The sequence below is a fragment of the Orussus abietinus genome, unplaced genomic scaffold (genome assembly GCF_000612105.2).
Source record: "Orussus abietinus isolate OABI.00-Male unplaced genomic scaffold, Oabi_2.0 scaffold16, whole genome shotgun sequence".
Lineage (NCBI taxonomy): Eukaryota > Metazoa > Arthropoda > Insecta > Hymenoptera > Orussidae > Orussus > Orussus abietinus.
Window position 1 is genome coordinate 689,822 of NW_019394714.1, and position 24,206 is coordinate 714,027.

At 44.6% G+C, this 24,206-nt stretch overlaps 3 protein-coding genes across 3 annotated transcripts in view; all 3 read left to right on the forward strand.

Annotated features, from left to right (window-relative positions):
* Positions 1 to 1,170: 1,170 nt before the first annotated feature.
* On the forward strand, positions 1,171 to 18,541 carry LOC105696969. The gene is made up of 8 exons (XM_012419863.2): positions 1,171 to 1,322; positions 2,779 to 3,002; positions 3,568 to 3,712; positions 4,024 to 4,146; positions 4,317 to 4,502; positions 9,648 to 9,882; positions 10,418 to 10,457; positions 10,653 to 18,541. Exons 1-7 carry the CDS (start codon positions 1,235 to 1,237, stop codon positions 10,455 to 10,457), a joined length of 1,041 nt encoding a protein of 346 aa, XP_012275286.1. The 5' UTR covers positions 1,171 to 1,234; the 3' UTR covers positions 10,653 to 18,541.
* On the forward strand, positions 5,537 to 8,325 carry LOC105696968 (lipase member H-A-like). The gene has a single exon (XM_023433060.1). It carries the CDS (start codon positions 6,513 to 6,515, stop codon positions 7,566 to 7,568), a length of 1,056 nt encoding a protein of 351 aa, XP_023288828.1. The 5' UTR covers positions 5,537 to 6,512; the 3' UTR covers positions 7,569 to 8,325.
* Positions 18,542 to 20,766: 2,225 nt separating the features above from the next.
* LOC111674072 (laminin subunit alpha-1-like) overlaps positions 20,767 to 24,206 on the forward strand; it is a 35,478-nt gene continuing 32,038 nt past the window's right edge. The window contains exon 1 of the mRNA XM_023433094.1: positions 20,767 to 20,890. Coding sequence (XP_023288862.1) covers positions 20,767 to 20,890 — 124 coding nt within the window. The remainder of the gene's footprint in view (positions 20,891 to 24,206) is intronic.

Here is a 24,206-nt window from a genome sequence, read left to right on the forward strand (position 1 = left end):
TAGAAATGCATTTCTCAAAGAAAAAGTGGAACCACTGATGTAGTTCAGTCCTCCACCTAAGATGGCGCCACCTTCCTTTACGCCCACTAGGAAGAACTCTTTGCACTTATAGAAACTTGCATCTACCGTTGCCACGCCCCTATATGCTCTCTCTCTCCCACTTACTAAAAGGTACAGGTAAGCATACAGTTCCGTTCTCTCTCGCTCTACCGACGAAAATCAAAGAGTACCAAGAGGTTACGCCCCATATGTCCGTTGCACTCATGTAGAATATGAATTGTCAGATAACCTGCGCACTCACCTGTAGACCCCTGATCTACGTGGGACATAGTTTCCCCTCATACCTTTCGTTCCCCCCCCCTCGTCCGAAAGAAATAAATGAGGAAATAATTTCCATGAGAGCCTATATATTAATTATTAAAATTCACGAACTTTGAATCAACTTTTTGCCTTGAATATTGGTACGGATATTTTTAATATCTTTAGTATACGGTAATAAAAGAGTCGTATATTTCAGGTAGGCTCGGAGAGTAATCTGCGCAATTGAGGGAGAAACGAGGTTGATTAAAATGTAAGTCACGACGTCTGTTCTCTTCCCTTTGGCCATTAAGAAATTATCGTGCCCTCGGTTCTTCAAGTACTTAGCGGGAAGTCTTCTCCCCCCTTATCCACTCTTTTTAACGTATTTGCAGGGGAGTTCTCGTTATCAGAGTATTCCATTATCGAAACGTCTCGTATACCGACGTTCTTAAGAAATAAACTACGCGTTATCGGGACAGTGGGGCATTCGGAAAATAGAAGCTCCGTCGTAACCCCTGTACCGATGCAATAATTGTTCGGTACACAAGGGACCCCTTGTTACCGCTAACCCGAGCTCCCGAAATTATTCCGAGAATGAAAAGTCTCAGCGCGCCCCCAGGCCGCCCAGTGCGACGCCGCTTCGCGGGCGTTCGGTAATCGGCGCAGAGGGTGCTGCGCGGTCGCGGGGTCGGCTCGATGGGCGGCTCGGAGAATGAGCGGCGGCCCCCTCTCCCCCCTCCCGTACGCCGCCCGGCGTAGTACGCGCGTACCGACTCGCGACCCGGCAGCGCGCAGGCGCGGGGGGCAGGCTCGGCTCGCAGCGGCGTCGGTCAGTACCTCGGAAGACGCCGCGGCGGCGGGCATCGGCGCGTTTCATGGGGTTGGTCCCGAGCGGCGGCGTAACCGTCCCGTGGGCTGACTCCAGGTCCCGGGGATGGCGAGGCCTCCCAGAGGGGGCCTCCTGTGCCTCGCCTGGGTCCTCTGGCTGGCGGCGGGGCCGGCAGGGGCCACCAACGAGAACTGTGAGTATGAAAATCGACGCCAATCTCTCTCCCTCTCTCTCTTTCACCCCGGAAAGAGGGGGAGGCCCCTCGTTCGAATTTCGGCCCCGACGCCAAGCCCCCGTGGTGCTCTCCGCGGAGTAATATTGATCGCCGCGGGCTTACATCGGCGCGCGAGACGGCGAGAGAGAGGGGGTGAGGGGAGGGACCGGGGGAGGGAGAGAGAGGGGCGATCGAGGGCCGTGGCCGCCGACGACGGAGTCCCCTGACTCTCTTCGTCCTCCTCCGAGGGCTGCGCGTCCTTCTGTGAGACAACGATCGGAGGATCGCCTACTTTCCTCTGTCGCGCGCATGCGCGACGCCCACTCGGCCGGCCCGAGGAGAGGTTAGGTCGGCCCTTCGCCCGACCGGAAGGGTGCCCGGCTCTTATCGCTCGACTCTGGTCTATATATGTATATATATATATTTTTTCTTTTTTCTCCCCTTACTTTTTTGTCAGCACCCCCTGGACGATGGGAACACCCCGGAATGTTCTGGGGGGTCTTTGGTCATTTTGCGACGGTAAATGACGCACGTGATCGGTCGCGGGGAGGGGATGAATATTTTCTAACAATTTTTTGGGGATTTCTTTGCTACATGGCTGGGTAGTGTTGGACGGTACCTACTTTTCTAGGAGATTTTGCTTGCTTGGATTGGACGATTTTTCTAACAATTTTTTTTTTTGCTGGGGGAATTCGAAATCTGGGACTTGGCTCAAAGAGAAAGCGGAGGGAAAGTGCGGGTTCCAGCGGAAATCCGAATTTCGTAGGTGGGAATGCGTTTTTAGGATTATTATTCACCAGGAGGATGAAATTTCTCATTCTTTTTTTTTTTTCTTTTTTTTTCTAGCGTTTGGGAATATTTTTAGTATTCATATCAGGGGCAGAGCGAGGACGAGGTTAACGGACGGTATGGATAATCGGGGAATACTTGACATGGGGAAAATAGTCGTTCCGAGGCTCGCGATAATGTCCCTCGTCGATTAACTAATTAGACCGGTTAACGAGATTACACGCGAAATCCTGCGTCGGGAATATTTCAGGATAACCCTGGTATATATCCCTCTCCCGCGATTAGATCCCTTATCGATAGTGATATTATAATCTGGGGCGAGAAAATTGAACGGGATTGGGGTAGCATTACAGGCGATTGCTCATGGATAATCCGCCATTGTGAAAATAGTAATTGGAGGATCGCGTGAAAATAAATTATTACCCCCTCCGCGTTTCTTTTCCGCTTAATTATAAAATAAGACTAGACTTGGCCTGTCCTGATCTCGCAGTATAATAATTGAGGTGTTCATTATGAAATTGGAGTTTGGGAAGTCGGTTAGGATATTTATTGGGAAATTTAATTGTTCGTTAAATTTGATACGTCCAGAGTGGACGACACGCTGTCCGTGTTAATATCGTTATTCCTTTTGCTTTTATTATTCCAGACCAGATGAGTAATATTTGCAAGAATCACTTCTTGCTAGACGTATACCGGAAAATATATGGAGCAGTCCTCACGTCGCAAAACGAGAGGAATCTCGACTGTGCCATCACGTTTCAGACGCACAGCATCCTTCAGCGCTTCATGCTCAGATTCGATCGACTTCAGCTCGACTGTAATGATCATCTCTACATATACGATGGAGCACATGCAGTCGGCAGTTACAAGGTATACCTGATTTACGGACTCACGTTTTTACGAGGGCCCTCCCCGTACTATTACCATTTTAATTACGGACGGAGGTGCAATCGAGAAGGAGATACGAAGTAGGTGAGAAATTTAACCGGAATCGTAATCTCTAGGTGTAGACGAATTGCATGCCCTGCAATTGACGAGGTGTGAACCTGGATTTATTTTTTAATAGAGAAGGGCCCGTTGAAAAACGGAGGGATTACTGCTCTCTAATCTTACTCTCGATGTATGACGATGTACGACGGTTGTACCGATTGATATTGATTTTTATTAGTTATTTAAAATACCGTGGACGAGAGGACGGAGGGAAGGACCTATTGTCTATTGATATTTTCAATGTTATAATATAATCATTTCAAATATATAGGTCTATTGATACTTTTTATCTTGTCAATTGGTGTGTCGGGTAATCGACGTTTTCAATTCGTGTACGTTTAATTGGAGAAAATGTGGACAAGGAGAGAGTGACTTTGCTGGTTACTTTTATATCTCACGGGTTGTTATTAATCCTGTTATTAAGGATCCTCTCTTTTATTTTCAGGCGGACCTCTCTTGCAGGAACACCAAACAGAGTGTCGGGGCTATTTACACGCGCACTAATTTCGTAACGTTAAAATATGTTACGGACGCCTGGGGCACGGACTCTAATGGTTTCCGCCTCGTGATAACCGCCATCAAGGATACGAGTAAATATAAATAAAATCTCTTTGTATGGGAATAAGTAGATTTAAAGTTTTTAGCCAATTTGCGGGGTACTCTGCCGGGAGTCCTTTTTGAGGCGAACTCGGAGTAGTACCAACTATGCTATGTACTCGCGTTTCATCTGCCTCTGAATGTTCTATTTATTAGTTTCATTTTATTATTTTATTATTAAACATGTATTTGGCCGATCTTCTCCCGGGTCTCATCATCCTAGGGGCTTATGTATTGTCGAAGAGCCGGCATCTAGTTACAGGAATGATTTCATTGTGAAATGTAGGTTTATCTTTAATTCCAGGACACTCCTGTAATGATTTTCGGTGCACCCTGAAGGAATTTTGCATAAACACTGCGCTAATTTGCGACGGCGTTAATCATTGCGGGGATGGCTCAGACGAGGCTGCATCCACGCTATGTGCAAGTGAGTACTTATGAGGATTTTTGCAACAATTTTTTTTATCGACTATTTTGAAGGGTCATATGAAATCAAAGGCAATCGGCAGAGAAAAAGAATGAAAACGCGTTCACTGATTTCAAAGTGAATTGGAGTCCCTTATGTGATTTTATTTCGATTGTTATTTGCAATTTCAGACACGGAGGCGTCGACGATTTTGGGGATGGACATGACATGGTTCGCGGTGGCTCTGGTCTTCCTGGTCCTCAGTTTGGCCGGTCTCGTAGCTGCTGGGATTTTGTGCTTCTGCAGACAACACGGGACAAGTCCCAGACATCTCCATAACACCCACGACCAGACTCATCCTCCTGTCAGCTATCCCTGTGAGTAACGACCCGAAGTCTTATCTATTTAATGCCAACAAAAGCCGACAAATTCATTTTTCATCCACGATAGGCAGGACTCGAGTTTCACTTGTGTACACGGACAATTGCAAATTCACCTTGACGATGAATTATTTTCGGGGGCCATTGTTCTCGCCGAGTTGCGAAAGTCAGACTATATTTTCATATTTTCTCGATGACTTTTAATGATCTTCGTCCTTGTTGGATGAGAATATGAAAGGGGAAAAAAACTGAGATTTCGATATTTTACAACCGTTTGCCGATTCCGCACTATTTTTTGACGTTTGTCCACGTAGATGAGGGAAAATGAAGAGGGAAAAAAAAAATGAGATGTTCATATTTTACAAACGTTTGCCGATTTTTCGAAGGGTAGGTTTGGTACTGGGCCAGTTTTGGGGAATCGACGACAATGAGGTCCAACCTCGATTTGGTTCAACATTCCTACACGAGCACGCGGAACATCGATACGTGCAATGAATCCATTGTTTCGGATACACTGTCATTGTCAGCTGGCATGAAGAGAAAGCCGAGCTCGCTCGTGACTTCCGTGTATTATCGTTGATTCACTGGGTGGACGTGTAACTTTTCCGTTTCGTCAAAACCCTACCCCGTTTAATATGTATCTTATCCGAGGACGTAACGAGATATTCGTTTATCCTGTCAATTGTAAATGCAAAATTTAATTGCGCCTCTCGTTAGCGGATAAAGTCGCGGCATTAGTTTTACCTTTTTCCTCGTGATCGAGCCAGGCGTTAATTAGGATTTTGTTCTCGATATTTAAGCGCAAAATGACATGGAAATTATAATCGATTTAATTAATCATTTATTTTCATTCGTACTGTTAAGATCTGATCATTTATTTCCTCCCGTGGATTTGTGTATCTGAATTTTTTTGTGGCTCTTCAAGCCTGTTCTTTCATTTCCATCGTGCCTTGGGATTACACTTTTCAATTACGAGTTAACGTAATGCCGGGTCGGAAGAGACGTCGCTTTCAGCAATCTTTACCTAGAATCCCCGTTTTCTCTTATTTCCTTTCCGTTTATTTTCGCGGTAAGTCACTTTATCATCGTGGCCAAACATTCGTCGAAGTTAAAGCTTAATAGGTTCCCCAGGCCCCTTCCCTTCTTCTCTCCGACCAATCGTTCTACGCAGAGGTAAACTCGGTCATATCGTTCCCATCTTCAAACCACATTTTGCTTTTAAAGTGCGCAGACCGCGGTCAGCATTGTTCTTGTCTCTCCTGGTGATCTCTACGTGTCGCTACAAAATACCGGGAGCGAAAAGCTAAAAGACGAATCAGTGATTGAATTAAAAATATTTATTATCGGACCGTCGGGGACGGTTTGAGCGATTATTAAGATTATTTTATTAGGGGGACCTTGACTGTGCATTTGTGCATCCGAGCCGCTGCATATTATCTCGGGCACGATAATACGATAAGCGAGTGTATTTACCGAGGACTGAATTGATGTCACTCGAGAAAGGATTTTGTTCGTCGACTCGATTGCGACGACAGTGTTGACCGATACGCGTCCGATGTTCGACGGAATTGACACTTTGTTGTGAAAAGTGAGGGTAATTTTCTTTCTCAAGGACAGTTTATCCTTTACGAAGCCCTGTCGACATACGGGCGAAATTCCTCTGACCGTGCGGGCAATATTGGACCAAACGCCGGGCGCTTTTAGTGGGTTAAGGTGCGCATGTTTAAAAATCTGCAATAAACGGGATTTTATAATCACGCCGGTGGCGATTATTCGTCACCTCGTGTTGATAAAGAAGAGGACCGTGGAGAGATTTCAGGATTATTTTCGGAAAAATTGCGAGGAGTAAGGAGGAGTGCGGAGTGAAGTGGTGGTCGTCACTTCGTGGGTACCGTGAAGGGATCTTAGTCTTTTTCACTTCCGCGGCTTAATTCGCTGTAAAGAAATCGAAGTGGTCCTTGAAGATTAGTGGTCCAGAAGATCAGAAGTCTTTTCAAGCCGTCGACGATGACGGGGATAGCCGTAGGACGTCGATTTCCTGCATGGATCGCCACCCTCTTCTTGATCAGCTGGACAGGATCCTCCGCCGAGATGATCGGCGGCAACCTGATCGTCGCCGGGAACGTGGGGTCCAACTCTACGAGGGATTTTTTCCTGGGGCCTTGCCTGGTGAACACGGAACGAGGGTGTCCAGACGAGGAGGTGACCTTCTTTCTGTTCACCAGAAGGAACCTGGACGAGTCCCAGCGGATCAACGTCACGGACTCCTGGTCCAACCTGAGGGAGACCAATTTCAACCCTTCACACCCGACTAAGATCATCATCCACGGGTACAATTCCGACATGTATCTTGACACTTTGGTCGACATCAGGAACGAGTACTTGAAGAATTCCGAGTTCAATGTAGTAGCCGTCGATTGGCATCGGCTGGCAACGGCTCCGTGCTATCCAACCGCGGTGCACAATGTTCCCCACGTGGGGCAGTGCGTGGCACAGCTGATAAACCGTATCAGGGACACCGGCGCCAAGGATATACACGCGATAGGGTTCAGTCTAGGTGCCCACGTGCCTGCCTTTTCGGCAAACGTCTTGCGGCCGTACAAACTCTTCAGGATCACCGGGTTGGACCCGGCCATGCCGCTCTTCGTCACCGTCAACAACGACGAGAAACTCGACGCAGGCGACGCCAGGTTCGTCGACGTCTTCCACACGAATGCCTTCATCCAGGGAAAGGTCGAACCTAGTGGACACATTGATTTCTACATGAATGGAGGCGTCAATCAGCCCGGATGCTGGGAACATAGGAACCCCTTCGGGTGTAATCACCATCGAGCTGCCGTTTATTTCGCGGAGTCCATCAACAGCGATCTTGGCTTTTGGGGATGGCCTTGTCCTGGCTTCTTGGCTTACCTTTTGGGCCTCTGTCCTCCAAGGTTCCCGGCTGTCCTGGCTGGAGATAGGGTCAATAGGAATTATAGAGGGTTTCATCTCGTCAAGACCAAGGGACACCCTCCGTATGCCGAGGGCATCTTTGATACCGATTTGATGGACCTGCCTCGTTGATTTGGATGTGTCTAGAGATGTTATCAATGGACTCGTTGATTTGGATGGGTCAAGAGAAGTCATCAATGGACTCGTTGATTTGGATGGGTCAAGAGAAGTCATCAATGGACTCGTTGATTTGGATGTATCAAGAGATGTTATCAATGGACTGCGTCTTGGCGAGATCATGCTTCAAGGGAATTCTTATCAATGACCTGGTGGACCTGCAGAAGTTGATCTTGATGATCGCTGGTTGACGACTGGGTTTTTCGATTTTTCGAATTCCTCAGGAGGAGGAAGGAAACATTCGGATGGAGGGATGATTTTTTTTCCGACGTGTCGCTGAGAAAATATCAGTTTTATAATTATTCGCCTACGGAAATGGTACCAATGACGGTACTTTTCATTCTTAATGGCTGGATACTTTCCTGGATATACTGTGAATAAATCGTATAAGGGCTAGGTCAGGGTTCGAGTGGCATTTAATGGCTGTTAATTAGTTCTAGGCCGCGGGTATGAACAATGGTCCCCTTGTTACAGACATTGCAGGAAATCCTGCATAGAGACAGTGAACGTGGAATGACTTGGCGACGAGTTCTTGTAATTGTTATCCAATTTATATTCTCATTGCACTATCATATGCTGTAGCATCAAGAAATTATATTATTAAATTCCTAATTTTCGTCCGCATTCAAGTCTTCACGTTAAATTTGTAACATCAGGGCAGCTCTGGACTTGAATTAAACAATGAATCGCAGGTGGTTGAAATTGGCGGAAATTGGCCTTGTCTTTTTTCTTTTTTTTTTTTGTGAACGACAATCCTTTCAGGGAATTATTAAGAATTGCGAGTGACGAAAAGGGGGACATCAATGAGTCGTTGCTTGAAAGGAAAGGGAAACTCTCCTTTCTCTCTCGAGTGGTTGCTTCGCATTCAATCGACTGTTCCCTTTTAGCATTCGTTCTACATATAACTTCCGGCCAATCGGATTTGTATGCTCCGCATTAATGGTCCGATTTCGCTTCGCTGATTTACCCGCAACAAGTAGTGAAATAAATATCCGGGAAATAAGTGCTCACCTTTCACGCCCGAAAATGGTATCAGAGCATTTCGGAGCATTTTATTGCGGGGTGGGTGCTCCAAGTTCTGCATCCGATTATCGAGTAATAATTAATAATAGCGCTAAATCTGTGTACACGGTCCTCGGATTCGAAATCCCGCCATTATTCACGCGTTTCTCGAGACAATCGTGATCTTCGTGATCCTCCTCGCGAAGTGGAACGCGCACTTCAGCTTCGACTTGGAGAACATCGCCGAGGGAGGTGCTTCCTCGGGCACCTCCACTAGGAACTGTTCATATCGACGAGATCCCTGCCCATTTTGCCGGATTCCTCGTCGACGTCGACGTCGACGCTGAAGACCCTCCTCCTCGAGGACGGTCTTTACCCCTTCCGGATCTCGCGATCAGATCCGAAGTCGTGGCTGGGTGCCGATGAAGGGTTGAATCCTCCTCTCCCTTTAAAAGAACCTTCTCGGGTACCTTCCTCGGAATATCTCCAACTAGCACGTTCCTAACTCCAACCTCGAAATGACAACGTTCTAACTTCAATACTCAAAGTTCAATATCCGAAGTTCAACATCCTAAACTACAGGGGCAGAAGTTCAACATCGGAACTCTCACCCCCGAAGTCCAACGTCCAAATTTCAACCTCCCAACCACGACATCGGAACTTCAACATCGGGGGACTCGATGCTTCATTTAGGGAGAAAATTCAAAGTAGCATTATAAATAAATATACGTGTATACAAATTGTAAATTAATATTTGGAGTTAATATTAGCTAATTCCGAGTGATATCAATATTTCTTTGCCTTGATAAAAGTGATCTGCCGGTCGATTTTCAAGGGTCATATTTGTTGGTCGATTTTCAAGGGTCATAATTGTTGGTCGATTTTCAAGCCCATAATTGTTGACCAATTTTCAAGCACATAATTGTTGACCAATTTTCAAGGTTTTTGTCCTTCGTCGAGGGGAGTGAAGTTTCAGGGTAGGGACTTATTATTTTTTTTTCCCTCTCACTTGGCCGCGTTTCAGTGCAACAAATGTACGGATCGAACGGAGCGAGCGCCGGGATGCCCCTGGGCATGACCAACCTGAAGACGAGCCTAGGGACCGGGACTTTGGGCCCCATGGGACCCACGGTGGGGGGCATCACGGGGGCCACAACCCTTCCTCGGCCGGGAAACTTGCTGCACCCTGCGGGCCTCAGGCACGGGCACAGCGTGGCACGGGTCCGCCTCTACTGCCAGGCAAAGTGAGGAGCCACGGCTCGGACAGGTTCGTCTCTCTTTCATCTTGAACATTTTCGCGAATCTCCATCCCCTGTCCAGACGGGAGGGTGAAGAGGGAAAATAAAGGAGAAAGGAAACGGGAGGAGAGGGCGGAACGAGCTGGGCTAAAGGGAGATTTAAAAATGGCTCGGCTTGAAATGACGTTGAAAATTGTTGGGATATTTAAAAATGGCTTGGCTTGAAATGACATTGAAAATGGTTGGATATTTAAAAATGGATCAGCTTGAAATGATTGGATATTTAAAAATGGCTGGGGTAAAGAGATGATATTTAAAGATAATTAAGCAACGAGGGTAAATTATCGAGGTGTGTTGCCAGGGTGAAACTGTCGGATTGCAAATGGGTGGGTGGAGGAGGAGATAATCGCAAATTCGCGTGCTCGAACAACATGAAGCGCGTTACCGGGAAAAATTGCACGTACTTCCAGAACACGTGGACGTGGGAATTGGCAACGAGGTTGCGCTATTTCGTACCGCAGGGTAAAGAAGTTCTTATCAGGAATTTTTTCACTTTCCTTGCAGTGACATCTCCTCCAGCCAGAAAGACGAGTGGTTCGTGTAGGTGAGTTATACCACGTGTCCCCCGAGATAGCGGAAAATTCCTGGCTTTAAGGGTAAACAATCAGGGTATTTATTTTTCCTCCTATCTCTAAGTGGGTATTTAAATTCAACTGCATTAAATTCGAGGGAATTTTCTCGAGGATCGGCGTCGATTATCGTGACCGATTAGGGGTGACTGATAAGTCCATGCTTTCAGAGGCAGGCCCGGACCAGAGCCCGCAGGGTGATAAGAAGGCGGTGGTGCCCTCACCGCTGAAATTCGGCGACACCGGGTTGCAGACCGTCTCGATGACCGTGTCGCCATTTTTCCAAAGGACCGTCGAGAGGAAGTTGGAAGCGACCGAGAGCGAGAGACGACCCGGACATATTGAAATCCCCCCAGCAGGGAGGCAGCGAGGAGGGAGCCCGGACTCCGACCCTGAAGTCGAACCACGAAGTGCCTCGAGCACGGGGAGCACCGAGGACGGGATATCCGGAATCTCGAAGGATCAGCGACGCCGTCGACTCGTCTCTCGAGTAATCAGTGCACGGATCGATAAGGTCTGCGGGAGATACTCGAGAAGGAGCGCCTTTCCCCCGTCCCCGTGCACCGGCTTCGAGATCGTCATCGCGGGGGGTCGGCGCGATTCGGGACGAGGATTTTCCAAGGCTCGACTTAAGGCGACCAGAAAGGCTCTACGCTCTACTTAAACGAAACCATCCTACAAACAGTACACCGAAAGCCTCCCACCTAAACCCAAAGGCCCCGTAGAAGGTCCCTACGCCCTTAAACTTCAATTTCCCACGGTATCAAGGAATATTTATAAACAAATTTATGGTGGAATTCAATTATCTTGGGTGGAGGAACCTTCTCTAGGGAGTTCCTAAACCGTGTGGTGGTGTTTCAAAGGATTCGAGTTAGGTCCTTCGGAGTAAAGTGTCGCTCAAGGGAGTAGGGTCGGCAGTTTCTAATCGCCTTAAGGCTCGTCCTTCGTCGACTTGTCGTCCTTGTCAGGGATCACCCACGGATGGACATATTACCGGGGATATCGAGGCGTCTTTCTCGACGTATCTCGTCCTGGAACGCGTTTATGTACTTGATTCGTTACGTAGATAGAGTTATGTAAGTCAGGTGTTGTACTTCGTATTAGAGAGACAGGTGGATTTACCTGTCGCGCGAGTTGGCGACTCCTGGAGACGACGGATCCTCGTGTGCGTATGCGTGGGTGTGCGTCTGGGTCTTTCGACCACGCGATTAACCTTTTAGGGGAGCGAATTCGCGAGCTGTTAATTATTGCAGGAACGATATTGCCACGTTCGCGTTTCTAAGCCGTCGGGATTCTTGGTCAGCGATTTTTAACCCCTCGACGCCTGTTACTTTTTCCCACGCCTCGTGTACTTGGCGCGAACCTCTACCGAGTTTCTTCCCTCCTGTCGATTTGTCAGATTTATTTTTCTAATCCATCGTCCCCCTAAATCCAATGCGACTTCTCTTTTTTACTAATCCATAATCCCGGAATACCCGAGAATGTCTCTCTTGCCGCGCACTTCGAATTTATTCAAATCTAGTCAAATCAATTCAAATCAAAAGGCGATACTAAGGTGAGGTTATGTCACCCTTTGGAGAGATAAAGGTGGTTCCTCTGGAAAGCTTTCTCGTGGTTTTGCTGGATTACTCTTTTTTTTTCTAGATTATTTCGTATTTCCACGACGTAGCCCTTGGGGAATAGTAGAGATCGATATATTTTATGCATCCCTAAACGCAGGCGTTGAGGGGACGAAAGTGGAGGTTATCCTCGTAGAGACGAAGAGTAGGTTGTTTAATATTTTTTTTTCCATTCCACTCCGTATATTTCATCCCCTTAAATTGAAGGGAACGGCAGAGGGAAGATGAATAATTAAATCCACGTCAATTAAGCAGCAATCCTTGCTGACAATTTTTTAAAAGGTATCTTTAATGGCGATCATTCCTGATCCCTTTTGTTAGACTTTTATATTATTTTCTACTAGATCGTTTCGGCTCGTCTTAAGTTGCTTGCAGTCAATATTTAATTTTCTTATCGTCAAAGAAGGAATATTGGGCCCTTGCCAAGGAGATTTGGCAAGGAAAGGCTCTTCAAGGTGCTGACCTCAGGAAGGGCCATTTTAATGTCTCGAACTTGAAGAAATCTTAAACGAGCCGAGCCTCTACTTGGCACGACAGGGTCGCAATAATAAATGCAGAGAAACGTGTAAAGATTATTCATATATTTTTTTTCTTCAGACTCTTTGCAGCTTTTATTAAATTCTCCGGGATAATTTTCGGAAATCTTCGGGGAGAAAGAGGAGGGAAACGGCGAAATCATGAAACGCGCGCGCGACAAATTCAGTATTTAGGTCTACTTGTAATATACTTGTATCTACCATTAGCCGTTCAGCTTTGTGCCGTCTTTATAGTTAATGAAAGCGAAAAAAAGTATTATATANAATATATGTAGAGTTATAATAGTGTTCGCGCATGGAAGAGAGCGATGTATCGAGTGAATGGGTTTTCATGAACAAGGGAGCCGATAATTACGGAAGGAGTAATTAATCAATAGAGGATAAGCTGATACGACTCGCCTTGACCGACTAATCGATTCGAAATGATATCTGATGGTTCTTCTTCGGTATATTAATTATACTAAGCGTTACCACTGCCGAGTTACGGTTTACAATTACCACCGCGACAATAGGATCGAAAGACTGGTCTTCGGGGTAGGTCTTCAGGAACGGAGTCCTATCATTTTGTTAATCAAGGTGTAAAAGAGTTTCGACAGTCGAGTCGGGTGAAACGAGAGATTTAAGATTTGGAGCTTAGCATGAATTATTAATTCCAATTTTTCTTTTATTTTTTTTTTTTTTTCTTATTCTTGATTATACTTGGAAAATTCATTTCCTTATCGGAGACCTGCGATGCGGTTTTTATTTCTCTTCGCTCGCGGTCCGGATGTTTTTGTTTATTTTTTTTTTATTTTTTTTCGGTTTCGTCGCTTATCGCTTATCAAGGAGAGGCGAGATTTATTGGTTGGTCTTGAGTCTTGAATGAGAGAATCCATGATAGGGTATGCAGAGTAGAGGAATGTGTATTGTCCAGTACGGTTTTACGTGTTGCTTATGACGGGGGTTGTAATTTGGAAAAAGAAGAAAAAAATGTACGTCGACGTCTTCGGACGACCGACTGTAGTAATTAGGACCTGTAAAGAAACAAGTGGTATAAAATGTTAACGAGGGAAATCCGATGTCTGTAAGTACATTCGGTCACAGAGAAGCTAGCTTTTAAACTGCCATGGGGAGGAAGAGGGCGACAGGGGATGTGGATGTTGCAATTACGCGGATAAGTAAGAATAGGGTTTTAGGAACTGATAATTATTCGTAACATTTATTCCGAGTCCACGTTCTAGTCACGTCTTGCTTTGACATGTATTGTAAAGGGAAAATTAACGGGAGGAGGGAGGACGAAATTCGGCGTAATTCTTGAGAACTCGTAGGACCGTAAGATTATTGCAAAATAAAATAATCGCGTGATTATTGCACGTTTTGTAAGACCGTATTTATACGAGAAAGCATGAGAATGGTACTTTGGATCGTTTATTTCGCTTTGTTTTAGGTAAACATTCTCGGTTTTTTTTTTTTGTAACGTAATATGTATTTTATTTTTGCCACGAAAAATTACATCGTCTTAATGCGAGCTAATGGGAATAGTGAAATCATTAAAATGTGGGATTACGTTTCGCAGGATTCATTGAGACGGTGATATGAATGATGAGAATCAATAAATGACGTGCGAAATGGCACGAATTAAAATTAGCGTAAATTGAAAATCTTGTACAGGTTCAATTTGTGCGCACGTGTGAGGGGGTTTAATTAAGATCACGGTTTGCGTTTCTTGTAATCATTGTTTTTCTGGGAGATTCAAATGAGTCGCGGTATGAATTGTCATTCGATTTTGGGTGATTTCGGGATCCCACTTTTATTTCGCTATCTCTAAAGATCAGATAATATCGTCAATTATTTAGCAATAATAGGGCAAGTTCGAGTCTCATTCAACGAGGATGCTTCTGATTAATTAATGTTTATAAATGCAAATGAATGGATAGGATAAGCGTAGAATTTGTATGGTGTTAATCATTTGAAGTGATTCTTCAATTTGTGTTATTATCGTAAACGCTGTTAGGTCGAATATTTTCGTGCGATATTACCGATCATATGTGCTAAAGGCAAATTTGTAAAGTATAATAAATCTCGCATTTAGTATTAACATTGCACGGCGGTGCGCAATTGGCGATTAACAGTCGAAGACTTTCCTCAAAATTGTCGTGCCTTATTTTCCAGTTATTGACGGTTCATTATTCTAAAATTGTTAATTCTGAGGCACTCTGTTTTTTTTTCATGTTTACTCTACCGAGCAATCTTTCGCTTTTTAATTACACTTCCCGTGTGGCGATTGTTTAAAAGATGTCCTTGTAGGGTTAATCGTAAAATCGGCAGCGAAATGACTCCGTACATTTTATTTTTCTCTCTCTCTCTCATGTGCTGCAACATTTCTCTCTCGAAATTCTTCCCATAGCGTAAATTTAAGAAACAATTGTCATCGAAAATCGAGGAATGCGTTAATCGGTGATCATCCGGGATTTTCGTTGCGCTCTCGTGAAGGTCTTATCGCAAGATATTTAACTGATAATCTATGATAATTGAGTCGAAAACCAAGTGCACAACTCAATGAAGCACAAGAGCAAGAATATTTAAGGCGAACGAGAGTATAACCGGAACAACAAAATTTTTGCCTTCTGGCCTTCTCCATCGAGTACTGTATGGATTTTTAATTTCTTCAGCCCAATACTTCTCGTATCCAATATTTTCATTAAATTAATATCGAGAAATATATTAAGAGTTCTGAGGTCTCTTGGACAAAGGGGGAAGATTTAAACATTTTTCACGAACCCCTTCGACGTAGTTCGGCGAAAAGTTGACGAACTTTTCTCTCATCACCGATGCAATTGACACGTGAGAAAAAACATCGACATATCCGAAAATCGCCAATTTTCCAGAATGCATATCGAGCCCGTACATGTCATTGCTGTTTCCTTTAGGTCGTAAGAATAGGAAAAATGAAAAATGGGAGAAAAGTCATAACAAGAGATATGACCCATTGTTAATTTAAGTCGCTCGTTCAGTGACCAAGCGTTCCCTTCAAACTGGATAAAAAGAAAAGAAAAGAAATCGAAATGCAACCCTGCGAATGCAAATGTCAAAAAGAGCAAAGAAGTATTTCGTTAATTCGAAGATGCATTACTTGATCGAAATGACCTGGAATAAATATTTAATTGAGTTGATAAATTTATTTGAGTTGATTCGAGTCACTTGAATTTACGGAATATTTCTTCGCTGATTTTTTAGGGAATCGTACCTTCGGTTAAATGAATCTCTTTTTTGCTTTTCTTGATGCGACGAAGACAGGAATTTTCCTTCGACATAGGTAGATTAATCGGCGTGTTAATGATTAGGTAGAAAAAAGAAGAAAAAAAATGAACAATGTCAGGATCATTGTCACTCGCTTTCGGCGATGATCAACTCGTCTCAAGACACTTCGTCGAGTCTAATGAGACTGTCATTAAGGACGTCATTTTCACTCCGGTCGCGAAATCGAAATCTGGGCCGATGGTCCACGCTTCCTAAGCTTATCATCAAGCAATATTGACGCGATACCTTGAAGACCTCATTTTCTGAGGTCATTGTAAACGTTTAACTACACTACGATATCGGTACTATTAAGTGGACGTTCTATGCTCGTTTCATCAGGTCTGTGTTAAGAGAAAGACGCGACGACTGGTTAATTAAATCGGGAGAAGGGACAACAAAGTAATTAGAAATTTTTCAAGTCAAGATCATTAGCGACATCTTGTCGCGATCACAATGAATGGATTACATTCCGATAATTGCTCGCTAAAAACCGAGTGAGATAAAAAATTGTCACTCTCGTGACTTTAGAGAGAAAGAAAATACGAAATTCTTATGTCTACCGACACATCGCCGCAGTTTTTCACCCAAAATTAATTTTTATCTGACATTCAATGTTGATTTCCGGCATCGTAAACTTTTCGGCGAGTAGGGTACTTTGAATGTAACAAATGGAAAAATAGATTGTCAACCCTTGATGGGGTGAAACTAGAGGAGGAAATTCTTGGCAAGGTTTCGGTATTTTTATTTTACAGTTTTATATTATTCAGGATATTAGCTTAGGCTTTGTTTTGTTATTTATTAACGCAGAGGGTGTAGACGTGAAACCTGGTTGAGGTGGAAATTGAATAAATCGCATTAACTTACGAAACTCGAGGTCAAACTTGATGAGCGGAGCATGGAGCACGACGTAACAATAAGAAATGGAAAACGATACAATAATTTTCATACTGTTTTTACTTTTATTACTACTGTTACATATGATTGTAATATCGACCCTACAGTGTGCTAGACATTGAGACGCATTAACACGTGAAATACGAATACCTAACATGCATGTGTACTCTTAGTTAACTAAAATTAGTCGTCGAGAAGTCTCTTCGAGGACGAAATACCTAAAAGTAGTGACGATAAAGAAGGACTCATCGAGCGAGGTTGCGAATTAGCGGGAATTTGCAGGCGCGGCGATCTCTCGTAGAAATAAAATAAAAAAAAAATAGAGAGAGGGGAAATAGAAACCGTGAAAAATTGCCACGGCTCCCTGAAAGGACAGGCTTTCAGGATTAATGAAATTCGGGCCTTTCCGGGGAACCTAGTCATCCCTAAAAATTCGAGCGAGGGTGCGACTTAGCGCGAATTCCCAGACGCGGCGATCCCTCGTAGAAATATAATTAAAAAATAGAGAAACGGGGGATAGAAACCGGGAAAAATTGCCACGGCTCCTTGAAAGGACAGGCTTTCAGGATTAATGAAATTCGGGCCTTTCCGGGGAACCTAGTCATCCCTAAAAATTCGAGCGAGGGTGCGACTTAGCGCGAATTCCCAGGCGCGGCGATCCCTCGTAGAAATGTAATAAAAAATAGAGAAAGGGGAGATAGAAACCGGGAAAAATTGCAACGGGTTCTTGAAAGGATAGGTTTTCAGGATTAATGAAATTCGGGCCTTTCCGGGGAACCTAGTCATCCCTAAAAATTCGAGAAAAATGTGCATCGGGGATCGACGGGCGTGCAATGGCGTCTTGGAGTGGGCGCGTATGACCAAACTATATTACTCGGTAAAGCGATATACATCCTGCGAAATTCGATAACTCGATTCGATCTCAACGAGGAGAGAGAGCTCGGTGTAAGGTAACGTCATCGTAGGTGATATCTCACTTAGCTTAAAATCAACTGATCCTTGCATTTCGGGGCCGAGTGCAAAGAGAACGATGCAAAAATGGCGCCCCTACAAAATATGCACATCCCCGATTATATCCTATATCACAACGATGGATCCTAATCAATTGTTACAATTCTCCACGCAATAACCAGTGGTCTAACTAAAAGTTAAAACAAAAGGTAAAATAATAAGAATTTATCCCTCATTTTTGTTGAATTTAAATAACAACAAAGTGGCGTTAGATTTTTTCAGACAAAAAGAAAAAAGTCACTTGGATTGTTGTTTTCACAAGTAAAGTTTCGGACAGTGCCTTTTGACTGGATAAGACACGGATTTATCGGTCATTCGTGTGTTTATTTGTTAATAATTAATTTCCTGACGTGTCTCGTGATTATTGCGGAATTTGGATTATGAAGCCGCCATTTTTCTTCCCATTTCGAGTTGCCCCGAATTTCCTGAAATTTAACGAGTGTCGGAAAATGTACGAGTGATTTTAATAAAGGCTTCAGGAGGGGAAATGACGTTTTATCGAGAAGGAACGACATTTTATCCTTGCATCGTTCTCATTGTTATTCGGAGCGCGTTGGAAGGATGATCTCCTGTGGTTCCTCCATGGAACCGGACAAGTTAACTTGTTTCATATTTGTACTTTATGTTTAGACGTGATAGACTAGGATCAACGAGAATCGGCGTGATTCGAAGTTGTAAACCGTGCTGTCATCCGGCATCTCGAATAGCGCTACAATTACGGCTGCACAATATAAAGAAATTTACGTTTCACGAGGTTGGTCCTTCTTTCAAGATATCCCCGACCTCTGGTTCTCAGATTTTATCTCCTCCCTCGTTTCAAATTAACTATCACAACTTTCTTAATCCTTTGGTCATTAAGAGCGCCTAAAGGCGGCCGACGTTTGGTCCAATGTCGCCTGCACGGTCATAGGAATTTCGCCCGTATGTCGAAATGGCTCCGCGTTCAAAGGGTTAATGAAGATAATATTTTCTCGATATCTGGGGTGGAAATTATCTGTACATTTTTTTCTCGATCGATGGTTTCAAGTGCGGTATATTATACATAGGTGTCTGCCCTGTCGAGTGATACGTTATCACGACCGGTAAAGGCGATCTCGGCTTTTTCATCCTCGGGATGATATATTCGTGATACTCTTCGGGCAAGTAGCGATACTCGTCTGCCATCTGCTGAAGAAATCGCGAAACTCGGGAAGATAAGGTTAAAAAGGTAAAGGTGAAGATTACGATTAGAGACTAATTCTTCGGATCGTATTAAGTGCAACATTGGGAATAAGAAATGAATACAAGCCCCATTAATACTTTCAACATCCGAGGATAACATTATCGGTGAGGTATAATTTTTCTTTTATTTTTATATTTCTAATTTCGGTTTTGAGACCCTTGAAATGAATTTCTCTCCTGCCGAGAAGCATTTAGATTGCCTCTCGACCAATCAGCTGATGCGCTTCGAATATCGGCATTACTTCACGTATATTCGTGGAAAAGCGGGTAATTGGTTAATTTAGACAATGATCTTATTTTTTGCTCGTAGAAGATGGCCAGGTGGGTTCGCGACTTCCTGGAAAACCGTATTTCTGGGGGGCAAATGAGTCGTCAGGTGGGACGAGGTAGGGTCAGGTAAGATGAAGAAGGATCTACCTGTCTCGCCAAGGGGTAGGTGGGACCAGGTCGTGGGGGTCCGAGTCGGGGTGGGAGTCGGTCGAGATCTCTCGGCCTCGACGCACTCGAGGCCGAGGACTGGATTTAGTTTGCTCGCGGCGTTTACATCGGGCGTTGGTGCCGGGCTTTCTACGACCGAGGCTTTCCGAGACCCGCCACGAGGGTTACCACCAAACGGGGCGACCTGGTCCCCTTTGATGGCGAATTCTTAGGGTGTTCTTCAAGGCGATCGCTCGCCTCCTGCGCACCAAACGGGGCGAATTGTTCTAAAAAAGGTGGCAGAAATCCTGGGGACTGATCGAGGCGTTTTTCAGGGTACTCTTCAAGGCTCCTGCGCACCAAACGGGGCGAATTGTTCCAAAAAAGGTGGCAGAAATCCTGGGGACTGATCGAGGCGTTTTTCAGGGTACTCTTCAAGGCTCCTACGTAACAAACGGGGCGAATCGTTGGAAAAAAAGGTGGCAGAAATCCTGGGGACTGATCGAGGTACACTTCAAGGCTCCTACGCAACAAATGGGGTGACTTGGTACACTTTGATGGCGAATTCTTCCAAGAAAGGCCGCAGAAATCCTGGGAACTGATCAAGCAACGCGTTCAAGCTCTTCTTCGAGGTCTTCCGCAGGATACTCTTCAGGATACTCTTCGAGGCAATCGCTCGCCACCTACGCACGCTGTCGAGGCCTCTGACATTTCCCGGTGACCACCAACCAAAGGACCTTTTGTTTCCCCGAGGAACTGGCTCGTAAATCGACTTCTTCGAGGGAAGCAAGCCCGATACGGAATGGACCCAACTGAAGCAGGCTAAGGTCATCGGCCAAGCTCTTCCACGAGTGAATCCGCAGAATGCGAGGCTCACTTCTGGAGAACGCCGCAAACTCTGCCAGAAGGAAGGAAGGACCTGCAGGAAGAGCCCTATTTTCCCCCATAGTCGTTCAAAATCAGTCGGGAAAAATCCCTATTTTTCTCCAAAACCACCGTGAAGATTGACCTATCCTGGAGATTTATCCCGATGGGATCCGCAGACTCTCCCAGTGGGTCCTGATGAGACCAAGGACTATTTACATCTCTCGTGGCGTGTCTCGCGATAAGTTATCCTCCTTTTTTCGCGAGTTTCATCTTCGGTCGGTCTCGCTCTAGTGATCAGTGGTGGATTTAGTGATCTTGAATTCGGTTTTCCGAGTCTGGGCTTGCGCCCGGACGGAGAGTCCTTCGTGGTTCGTCGGCATGGTGTAACGAATCGCTTGGATTTCGGTAAAAGAAGAGTGCTGAGAGTTCTTCGGGTCGCTATGGCGGACATCCCGGTTCTCGGCGTCTTCATTAAGCCAAGAGTGCAGCTGCGACTTCTCGCTCTGGCCCTTTTGCTTCTGCCGGATTCCGAGGTGGTCCGAGCGGCGCGCAGCTTCAAGCACGGTGAATACCCAGACCAATGTACCACCCCTAACATCGTTACCTAATACAGGATATTTTTGATAAAAATTCACCGCTTTCCTTATCAAACTTGGAGTCGAAAAGTCCCTCACGATTTTTTCTCTACCGTGCATAGTTTACCTGGAAAAAATTATCGAAAAGTACCTATTCAACGGCGTCGACTAGCTGAACGCGCGGTAGACTGTTTAGCGGTTTTTCGATTGTTACAGGTTAACTATGCATCCTAGGGGAAAATGGTACAGGACTTTTCGACTCCTCGTCGAAAATTGAGCGGAAAACTCTTATATGGTTTTTTTCTGCATTGCGTGGTTTGCCCGCAAAACAGGCTGCCGAGGTGAGCTTTCAGGCTCCGATGCTTCTGAGACTATAATGGCTAATTATGGGCACCGCAATGGTCTCAGAGTGCCTCGCCTTTTCCCCTTAACGATTATCCCATGGCTGTCATGGCAAATCGGCGAAATAGGTGCTACCTTATCTCCGGTTCCCAGTCGAGCAAATAGGTGCTTTCGCAATCGTAGATACAGGATTTTCCGTTTAAAGCATTTCTTGGTCTTTAATTTCCTGCAATCCGTTTTGGCAACCATCGGTCCCGGTTTATTCTTCGGATTTTTCTTTTCTTTTTTTTTTCCCCGGTGCAAGTCAATTAGGTACAATTTCTTCGCCGAGGTTTCGGTTCTTATTGGCTTGGCAGAATGTTCTTTGAAAAATGATTCGTCCCGAAAGGCTCATCTTCAAATCTTGGGGATGATGGACGACGGCGAAGAGTCGTGGTAAATCACTCCCGAGGCTTTATGAACCTGTTTCAGATTAACTGGATAAACCTTGTTTGGTTAAACGCCCCGTCAATGTGGGTGATTGATTTCGTCCAGTTCGCGAAATAACTTCATACCTCTGATGGGATTGGAAATGTGCCTTATCTGATATGGATCTGTTCAGCTCCGCTTGGACTCGAGTAGCTCGAGAGTCGAATGAAATTTCCTGACAGCGATTACAAATTAATATCCCGAAGAGAAATCCCGAAAAAATTAATCCGACTAAGTTGCCAGACCTTCGTAAAAGCATGCTCTTTAATTCTGTAAAACATTAACTCCATAGAAATTCCCTCGACAGAGTTATAAATATTTTAACAAGGGCAATCAAAGGTTTTCTCTCTCTCAAAAAAAAAAAAAAAAAAATTATATCAATACTCGTACACATGAGTTTCGGTAGGATGAATGAAAATTTCTCATTTATTTAACGCGGCGTGGCATTACTTATCAAGGTGTAAATGAATTCTGGAGAGGCGTATTTCACCGAACTCGTAAAAAAATCCTTTGTATCCCTCCCCTAATTGACGGGAATTTTAAGCCCCACGTGGACAGGTCCACGAATGAAATCATGAATGAATCAACAGGTGGAATCGGTAATCCCGGAAATATTAGCATAAAAGATAAATCATTGGCCGAGGGAGAATTTCGGTGTAAAAAAATCATGGGATTTACTCCACCGCTCGTAGACATCAAGAGTGCTTTTAAACGGTACAAGAAAACAGTCTTGCGCGATATTTATGCATATATTACCTCACCGGATACGGTCGGATCGATCTCGATTATTAATAACAATTAACCCGTTGCATCATCGATCCCCTAACACGTAATCGGGCCCTTTACCCCTGATCGTAGTTCGATCTGCTCTGCATTCGAAACCGATCGGTCGATGGCGTTTATCGATAACGCGGGAGGGGCGTCGATACGTCGATCTCGAAATTATCCGAGATAAGGATCGATACCCGATCATCGACCAGTTCTCGAAAGCGGTTCGATGACGATGGAAACTGCCTAGGACTAGTCATTACATCGATATCGGAGCTAATTGCACGCCTCTCGTATCCGCAATTTCAATCCGCCATGGACGTCCTTCCTGCTTACCTAGGAAGACATCTTTTTATCCTCCGACCCCATGATAATTCTATTTCAGAATAAATTAAAAATTAAATACACCATTTAAAGGTGATACTGTGCTGGACTATTTAAAGATGATTCTATTTTTTAATGAATTTACAAATTTAATACCATGGACGTCCTTCCTGCTTACCTAGGAAGACATCTTTTTATCCACCTACCCCATGATATTTCTATTTCAGAATAAATTTAAAATTGAATACACCGTTTAAAGGTCATACTACTCTGTACTATTTAAAGATGATTATATTTTTAAATGAATTTGGAAATTTAATACCATGGACGTCCTTCCTGCTTACCTAGGAAGACATCTTTTTACCCACCTACCCCATGATAATTCTATTTCAGAATAAATTTAAAATTGAATACACCGTTTAAAGGTCATACTTCTCTGTACTATTTAAAGATGATTCTATTTTTAAATGAATTTACAAATTTAATACTCCACTTTTCTGCGTGTCGCGGGTAATTATGGGAGTGGCGCCTATTTCGTAATTTTTCCCAGGGCGATGGGCACGCAAAGGGTTAAATTTGAAGCCTTCGGGGTGGCAAGGAGGCAGGGAGAAAGATGAAGAAAAAGTCGAGGAGGATAGGTGGGTTTAAGAAGTCGTGCGTGGTCTCGCTCGGTCCAGTATAAATAGCCGTGCACCGCCATGTTTGCCGGCGAAGCTTACTGCGACATCCCGCCGAGGGAGAAATACAGAAAGAGAGTCGGAGAAGAGGGACAGAGCCACTCGATCTCTCTCAAAGAGGTCTTTCTCTCTCTGTTAGCGAATAACATGTACCATGGATCCACCCCCGCGCGACCATGCGCGACATTTCTCCAGAGGGGTGGTTTTCATAACCTAGAAATGTCCAGTGGATCTTAATCCCCAAATTCAAGGAACAAGTGCAAGACTAGTATTTTTTATCAGGGGTGGATTTACCCGACCTAATGATTTCTAGTAGAAAATTTTAGGGGTAAGAAAAATGAAAAACCAAAATCAGGACCACCTTAGTCAAGACGATGATGAGATACCCTTCGTAAGGGGTAGTTTTCACGACTACCTCAGTCAAGACGACCGTAGACATTTTCCTTCGAGAGTGATTATCAATTCTTTCTCGAGTACGAACTTTTTCGGCAATAATTTCAATTTCTTCGCATTTCCCGAAAATGGCGAGGCGTAAAACGCGCATCTCGGACCCGGCGCGGGTGAATCGCATCCCTCGGGAGAGCCGACGTCGAAATGGCCGCTGGCGAGACAGCTGGTCGCTTAAATCCGGCATAAAAATAACGTAACATTATTTTAAGAGGCCGCTCCCAAGGAACCAGCCCGTAAATGCGAGGAGCCTCGCCAGAGTCTCCATCTTGAAAAGAC